Source organism: Pteropus vampyrus, unplaced genomic scaffold (assembly GCF_000151845.1).
Source record: "Pteropus vampyrus isolate Shadow unplaced genomic scaffold, Pvam_2.0 Scaffold394, whole genome shotgun sequence".
In the NCBI taxonomy this organism is placed as follows: domain Eukaryota; kingdom Metazoa; phylum Chordata; class Mammalia; order Chiroptera; family Pteropodidae; genus Pteropus; species Pteropus vampyrus.
Window position 1 is genome coordinate 402,383 of NW_011889175.1, and position 8,675 is coordinate 411,057.

The following is an 8,675-nucleotide window of genomic DNA, read 5'->3' on the forward strand; positions in this document are numbered from 1 at the left end:
CCATCAAGTCCCACCCGCTGATGGTTTGGGGCTCCTCTCAGAGGCATAAAGTCTCCCACACTTTACGTGCCATGAGATGGCGCAGGGCTGGTCCTCCAGAGGACACCCTCAGATGGTTGCAGATCGCCCTATGCACTACAACCACAGGACCCGAGGAGATGGCTGGGACCACATTGTCTGCTCCAGGCCTTTCCTCACAGCTCCCCAAGAGGCCCCCTGAGTTCACCCCCATTCTGGAAGGCTTCTCTGCCAGAAAGTCCAGACCCAGATTCCTCTTTTAATAATAATTAATAATAATGATAATGGCCTCACCATCACACATAGAATTGCACTAACCTTATAACCACCTGACCAAATATAAACAGAGAAGTCTTCATTTCATTTTACAGACAGGAAACTAGCTGAGTCTCAAAAAGGGCATCCCAATTTTACTTATGTATGTAACAGTTTGTTAAATAGTTCAAGCCCAGAGAGCCTAGGGGGATGATCTGAAGTTAATATGAGGAGCTCTCTGCACCACGCAGTCCACCCCTCAGGGGCTGGTCACCCTCACACATCCACACTCCCGAGCTTTCAGCAGAATCACATCGATGCCGCTGCCAACCACGGTACTCCAGGCAAGTCAGTCAGCCTCTCTGAGCTCAGCCTGCTTAACTGTCCAATGGGATAATAATACCCACCTTGAGAGAGAGAACATAAAAATGTGCCAGTATCATGCCCGCATGTATACAGTTGGCGCTCAAGAGTGACTGCTGCTAGTGTAGTAAGTGCCATGTCTGCCGGCACCACCATTGTGCATTATCATGATCAGAGCTGTCAACAAAGCAGTGGGTCAGAATTTTTGCACTCCAAATTCCAACTCCATTCCTTTCCCCATTTCTGCCCCCACCTCTGGCCTCCTGGCCTTTGGACATGACAGAGAAGGATTTGCCACAGTGGAGTGAGGAGGGAGGAAATGAGGGTGCAGGTAGATGGGGGCTGAGACTGGCAGAAGAGAATGAACTTGAGAGAGGCCCACTCTGTATCTTTCCTCCCAACCCTACCAGTTGCCCTAACGTCCAGTCAGGATCACAGGGGGGCAGGGCAGATACCATGGAGGTGGGGGATGGGGGACCCACCAGAGTTCTGGACCAAACCAAAACGTCTGGGCTGGCAAGGATGTCACAAGGAAGCTGGGCTGGTCCAGGAATTCCCAGGGATGAGGAAAGAAAGCAGGTGACCCCCAAAGGGTTGGGGCCACCCATAAAGCTGCACCTGGTCTAACTCGCTCCGCATGCCTTGCTCACTCCCAGTGATCACCCTTCTCATCTTCCTGCGGCGGCGGCTCCGGAAGCAGGCCCGCACCCACGGCAAGAATGTGCCGGAGATCCACGAGCAGCTGGTCACCTACGACGAGGAGGGCGGCGGCGAGATGGACACCACCAGCTACGACGTGTCGGTGCTCAACTCGGTGCGCCACGGCGGGGGCAAGAAACCACGGCCAGGGCTGGACGCACGGCCGTCGGTGTACGCGCAGGTGCAGAAGCCTCTGCGGCGCACGCCCCCTAGCGCACGCGGGGGCCCAGGGGACATGGCTACTGTGATCGAGGTGAAGAAGGACGAGGCAGACCACGACGGCGGCGGCCCGCCCTATGACACGCTGCACATCTACGGCTACGAGGGCTCTGAGTCCATTGCAGAGTCCCTCAGCTCTCTGGGCACCGACTCCTCCGACTCAGACGTCGATTATGACTTCCTCAACGACTGGGGGCCCAGGTTCAAGATGCTGGCAGAGCTCTATGGCTCAGACCCCAGAGAGCAGCTGATGTATTAAGGGGGCCACAAGCACCTGGGCCTGGAGACCCAAACCATTGCAGCTTCAGCCAGTCGGACACCAGGACCTGAGGCCTCGAATTATAGCACTGAAACCCCAGCTCAGCAGCCTTTCTTTATGGGTCTCAGAGACCTCACCACCTTGGGTAGCAAACTCCAGGTCCCTGAAGTGTCCAGGAACCTATTCAGTGATGGCTACCTCCAAAAGGCTGGAAAATCCCAGCTAGTGTTCTGCCTGGGCTTGGATGTCCACATAACCCTGTCACCAGGTACCACAATCCAACTCAGACTTTCTCTGGCTCCTCAAAGCAGCTTATGGTCAGCTTCCAGGGAGAGGTCTTCCCCTGAGGTCCCGGGTGAGGCTGGTGAGTCCTGGGGGCCTGTCTGCCTGGAGGCAAAGGGCAGGACAGCATGATCTGTGGCTGACACTCCCTGCTGCCCAGTCCCAAAGGAGACTGGGACTGTCCATCACGCCCACCCTGCTTCAACTTCCTCACATCCTCCCAAGTCCCCCACCACTCCTGGGCCCCTCCCCTGGCCTGTCAAGAGGGAGGAAGGAGCCCTTGGCAGCTCCCAACTTTGGGTCCTGGGGTGACCTCACTTGCCTGCCACACCAATAACTGTGCTGTACTGAGCGTTGAAAATTCAACCAAAATCAGGGAAATGGCTTGCCTAACTTTGAAGCAACTGTGAATTCATCCTGAAGGGACAGTGGAGACCAAGTGTGACAGCTCATAGGGTGAGAGCCACTTCCACACCCACATCCTCTGGAGAAGGCCTGGAGTAGCTGTGACCCCAGTTTGGACTCATTGACACCCCTCTAGTTTCGCCTGAGAAGTGGGAACACACGTTTCCAGAGCAGGACACCTCTCCCCATCTCTGCCTTGCCTGGTCGCTCATTCACGCTCTCTCTTTTCTTTCTCTCTCTCTCTTCTCCTTATCTCTTGACTTAGAGGCACCCACAGCAACTAGCAACTCTGGCCAATGTCCAAACCGAAACATGACTGCACAATGGAGCCGTGCCATTTGCCTTTACACCTCGTTGTTGCCACATCTCAGGGAACCCCAGCAGGGCCTCATCCTCGGCGCACCCTGCGAAAGGCAAGGCCCCTGCCCTGCCCCAGCCGTGTAGTCCTGTGTGCATCTCCCACTTCCGGCCACATATGGAACATTCCACTGCAAACACACCTTGGAGAAGAGGCATCACTCAACGGGAAGGGGGCGGGGAAGGGGGCAAACCCTCCAACTCACCCTTGGTCATGACTGAGGTTCCCACTTTGGGCAAGGACCCTCACACTTCAGGGGACTGTAGATAACACTGACTTGTTTTTAACGAGTAACTAGTTTTTCATAATTTTTTTTTTTTTTTTACTAATAATACTTACATGTTTCTAGCTCTCACAAAAATATAAGAGTTTTGCATAATAAGCAAGTTACTTTTTAGGTTAACAATTTAACGGGTTTTTTTAGTTGGATAAATGAATTCCTGTAACCGATTTCTTATCATTATAATAACTGCTCTAGAGATAATGACTATATAATGACCGCACTGGTGCATGAGACATACTGTATTTTTTTATATCGAAATAAAAATCTTGAAATGCTTCTATTTCCAGAACAGAGAGAGCTCATGTGAAACACACACACACACACACACACACACACACACACACACACACACACACACACACACACACACACTTCACTACGATCATGAGAGAAACCCAGACAGCAAGGGGACACTTGCCATCGGAATTTCGGAGACACTCCCCACAGAAGAGGGACGGCTGCAGAGAATCACAAGGGATATCTAGTCTAGCCCCGTCTCCTCCCAGAAACCCGTACCATCACCCAGGCTCTTTACATGCCCCCCAACCCCACCCTATACACCAGACAAGGACCTCTGGCAGCTGGAGCCACAAATGAAGAATGAGGGAGGTGAGATCCATCAGCAACGATGGAGGAAATCAAACTCCACTTAGCTGGTTGGCAACAGTGATTGAGCAGCTGGCACTTCACGGGGATGTATGGACCCCAACATTGGGATCCTAGCTGAAAAATCTCACAATCAAAAGAAGCAGATGCCTCCATGTCAGACTTGGGTCTTGAACTGGGGAGGTTGGGGATGAAGCCCACTTATACATGGCCCGTGCCCCTTGACCCCTGCCAGCAGGGTTTTCTCGGCAATGTGTCCTCCAGGAACAATATTTTACAAACTGTGCTCTGCACAAACACTACTTTTTGAAGCTTTCAGAGACCAATTTGTCTCGATTCCAATTTTTACTCTAATTTCCCTTGTGATTTCTTTTTTTGATACATTGGTTATTTAGGAATGTATTAATTTCTACAATTTTGTGAATTTTCCAAATTTCCTTGTTATTGACTTCTAATTTCATTCCATTATGGTCAGAGAACAGAATTTTTAATAATTTCAATCACTGTAAATTACTCGAGACTTGTTTTATGCCCTAGGATATGTTTTATCCTGGAGAACAGTCCACGTGCACGGGAGAAGAGCACGTATGCCACTGCTGGCGGGTGGAGTCTCCGACAGGTGTCTGTTAGGGCTTGTTGGTTTATCGTGTCGTTCAGGTTTATCTCCTTGTTGATCTTCTGTCTAGTCTCTTCATTATTGAAAGCGGGGTGCTGAAATCTCCAACTATTATTCTTGAATTGTCTATTTCTCCCCTCAATTCTGTCAGTTTTTGCTTCGTGTATTTTTGGTCTCTGCTGTAGGGGCATATAGATTTTTAATGGTTCTATCTTCTTGAAGGATTGACCCTTTTACCATTAGAAAATGTACCTCTTCAGATCTAGTATGAATTTTTATCTTAAAGCCTATTTGGTCTAATATTAGAATACTCACTCCAGCTCTCTTTTGGTTACTGTTTACATAGTACATCTTTTCCATCCTTTTACCTTCAATCTATTTGTGTCTTTTAATATAAAGCATATCTCTGTGGACAAAATATAGTTAGATCCTAGCAGTTCACCCATCTTGCCAGTCTCTGCTTTTCGATTGGAGTGTTTAATCTTTTCACATTTAATGTAATTACCTATAAGGTAGAATTTACGTCCGCCATTTCCTATTTATTTTCTAATGTGTTATGTTTTTTTGTTCCTCTATTACCCTAATACTGCTTTCTTTTATGTTAAAGTTATTTTGTAGCATACCATTTTGATTATCTTGTCAAATCTTTTAGTCTCTTTTTTAAGTTTATTTTCTTAGTGGTTCCCTTGAGAATTATATTTAAAATCTTAACATATAACAATCTAGTTAGAATTTGTACCAACTTAATTTAAATAGTGTGCAAAATCTTGCTCCGCCCTCCTTTGTATTATCATTATCATACATATTAATTTTTGTGCATTGTACGCTCATCGACAGAGATTTATAATTATTGCTTTGTGCAGTTCTTCTAAACCTTTTCCCATAGGAGGGAAAAGAGTCATAAACAAGAAAATATCAAACAGTCTTTTATATCTACCTATACAGTTACCTTTACTGATGGTCTTTATTCCTGTGGATTCAAGTTACTGTCTTGTGTTTTTATTTCAGCCTGAAGGACAGACTTCCTTTAATATTTTCCTGTAGGGAAGGTCTGCTAGTGGAAATTCTCTCAATTTTGTTTATCTGGGAATGTCTTGATTTCCCCTTTATTTCTGAAGGAAAGTTTTGCTAGATAGAGACTTCTTGGTTTATAGACTTTTCTTTTTAGCACTTTGAATGTCAACCCATGGTCTTCTGGCCTCCCTGGCTTCTGACAAGAAATGACTGTTAATCTTAATGAGGAAAGTTTATATGTGATAAGTTGTATATCTCTTGCTGCTTTCAATATTCTGCCTGTCTTTGATTTTTCGATAGTTTCATTATGATGTGTCTAGGATCAATTCAAAAGTAAACTCTTATTTTACTTGGAGTTCATTGAACTTCTTGGATGTGTAGATGAATATTTTTATCAAACTTGGGAAGTTTGGGGCCATTGTCTCTCCAAATGGTCTTTTTGCCTCGTTCTCTCTTCTCCTCTGGGACTCAGATTACACATATATGAGAATGCTTTCTGATGTCCAACAGTATCTAAGGCTCTATTCATTTTCATTTTTTTCTTTCTGTTCCTCAGGCTAGATAATCTCAATTGACCTATCAACAAGTATGCTGATCCTTTCTTCAGCTAACTGACATCTCATCTTAAGCTCTTCTAGTGAATATTTTTTATTTCACTTTCATTGTATTTTCAACTCCAAAATTTCTATTTGGTTCTTCTTTTAGTAATTTATGCCTCTTTATTGATATTCTGTTTGGTGAGACATCATTCTCATACTTTTCCTTAGTTTTTAGACATGGGTTTTTTTTTTTTAGTTCTTTGAACATAGTTTAAAGTCTTTGTCTAATGAGTCCAACATCTGGGTTTCTTCAGAGATAGTCTCTCTCTATTGATTGCCTTTTTTCCTGTGAATGGGCCATATTTGCATGTCTCATAATTTTTGTAGGAAATTGCATATTTTAAATAATATAATGTGTCAACTGTGGATATCAGATCCTTGTTCCCCAGGGATTGTTGTTGTTACTGGGTTTTGGTTGCTGCTGCAGTTTATTTAGTGGCTTTCTTAAACTAATATCCTAAAGTTTACACGTTTTGTTGTGCATGGCCACTGAAGTCTCCGCTTGGTACTGGTCTGCTAATGATTGGCAAAGATTCTCTTAAATGCATTTGCTGAGGGGCTCTGTGTGTGTGTAGGGGATTCCTTCAAGGCTCAGGCCAGCAGTTTACAGCTCCGCCTCAGCCTTCACTTTCTGATTGCACAGAGCGTTGAGGTCAGCCAGAGTTGAGAGCTTAGGGCCTTCTTGGGTGTTTCCCGAGCATGAACACAGCCTTACACGTGTGATTCTTTTAGATTCTCAAGAATATGCCAAAGTTTTCAAAGCCCTCTGTGGACAGCTCATTCACCAACTTTTCCTTTTAAGATTTTTGATCAGCTTCTTGTTTGCCCCAGCTGTTATCACTGCCTCGTGCAGCTTCAATGTAAACAATTGCCACTGACGTTTTTCAATAAATGCCCTCAGGAAAAAAAAAAAAAGGCTGTTTGCATTGAGCAAGTTTCAAGTCAGATTAAATAAACACAACCTCTCAAAGAGGTCTTCTAGGGAAAATGATGACAGTTATCTGGGAACTGGATTTTGGAGGAGCTCCAACCCTGGTTTGCCCCTTCCAGGGGCTGCTAGGATGCTTATTTTTACTGTGATTATGGAGCTATTGAGTTTCGAGGCTACCACAGGGCTGGAAAGAGGAGAGTAGGATCAGGGTAAGTTAAAACACCTCCGAGTTCACTGTTCTTACCAAGATATAGCCATTTTCTTGAGTAAACACTCCCCAAATTGTTGTAAGCCTTTGGTTAATTTCCAGAGTTCTGAAAAAGTGGATCTTGACAATTTTTCCACTATTCTCATTGCTTTTATGGAAGAAAGGATTTCCTTATTCTGCCATTCCTGCTGATGTCACTCCTTCATGCTGGTTTTTGAGCTCAGTTTGCCTACCTGGCTAAAGTGCCTGATCCATGAACTCCCCAACCCTTGCAACCCATGAGATCTGTCCTCTACCTCCTCCTCCTCCAAGAAGCCTCCTAGGCCTCAAGTCACCTTCAGATCAGGCAGTCCCTAGTCCTCCAACCCTCCAGTGGGGCCTGGCTCTGAGCTCTTGGTCACCCTGGCCACCTCCTCTCTTTGGCTCCTATTTACCCTGAGGTGGGAGGAGGGATCCTCCCGAAGGTAGAGGGTTTGTCTCTAACTTTGGAGCCTTTAGTGGACACTACCATAGGGCACAAACCCAGAGCTCCCTGGAATCTGCTTACCACACTGCACATACCTGCTCCAGCCAACCCCTGGCATGGCCAAAGTGATAGGGGCAGCAGGGGCTTAGAGCACTTCCCTTCCTCCAGGTTCAACCTATGAGGCCAGTATGGCATGACCTTCATCTCATAGATAACTAAAGTAAGACCTAGAAAGGGGTGCGATGCGGCCAGAGCCACGCAGCAAGGTAAAGACCGAGTTATGGCTAGAACCTGACTCCAGGACAACGTGAATCTGCAGGAGAATTCTCCAGACCTGGGTGGAGACTGGAGGCTGGACTAGGAAACGCCATCCAGGCCCGCAGTGCTGGTTATGGGAGAAATGACCACTAGGGGGCGCGCGTCATCAATAAATGTTCAACCCTCACCTGCATTCCCAGTGCAACGCACACCACAGGCTCTAAGGGTCCTGGACCTTCACAGAGAACCTAGATCAGAGAGGCGCCTCGTAGGCCCGCCCCATAACCTTCCTACCTTCCCACTCCGCGCCTCCCCTTATGCCAGACTCTGATGGGGAATAGAGAGTCAGGGACCTAGTTCCCCGCCTCCCGGAGAGGATGGCTTACCTGCCACCTCTCGTAGCCCTGTTGTCGCCTAGAATCTCAATCACGAGAATTTCAATCGCGGGGAGTAGCTGGCCCTGGCCGTGTAATCCTTGCTTATGAGGGTCACAATACACCCTCCTGGCACCAGGTAATCCTTGCTTATGAGGGTCACAATAATCCCTCCTGGCACCAGGGGCCCTGCCTCAGTTCCACATCCAGCCACCCTGGTCTACCCAGGCCTGCTTTCACCAAGCCAATCCTGGAGCACTGACTCTGGGCCAGAAACAGTAGCCATCTCTAAGTGCCTAGTTCCATAAGAATCTTTATAATAAATCCTACTGTCCTAGAGGTAATAGGTTGAGTCACCAAAATCAAAACCCCAGACCACCCAACAATCCATAGAAGTCATGTACAGGGCATATCTGTCACCATGTTAATTTCAGGTTATGTACAAGGAAAAAAATGGGAAAA

General features: G+C 46.7%; 1 protein-coding gene across 1 annotated transcript in view; it reads left to right on the forward strand.

The window, feature by feature from the left end:
• CDH5 (cadherin 5) overlaps window positions 1-3,421 on the forward strand; it is a 27,200-nt gene extending 23,779 nt beyond the window's left edge. The window contains exon 10 of the mRNA XM_023523586.1: window positions 1,293-3,421. Coding sequence (XP_023379354.1) covers window positions 1,293-1,813 — 521 coding nt within the window. The 3' untranslated portion in view covers window positions 1,814-3,421. The remainder of the gene's footprint in view (window positions 1-1,292) is intronic.
• Window positions 3,422-8,675: the final 5,254 nt, after the last annotated feature.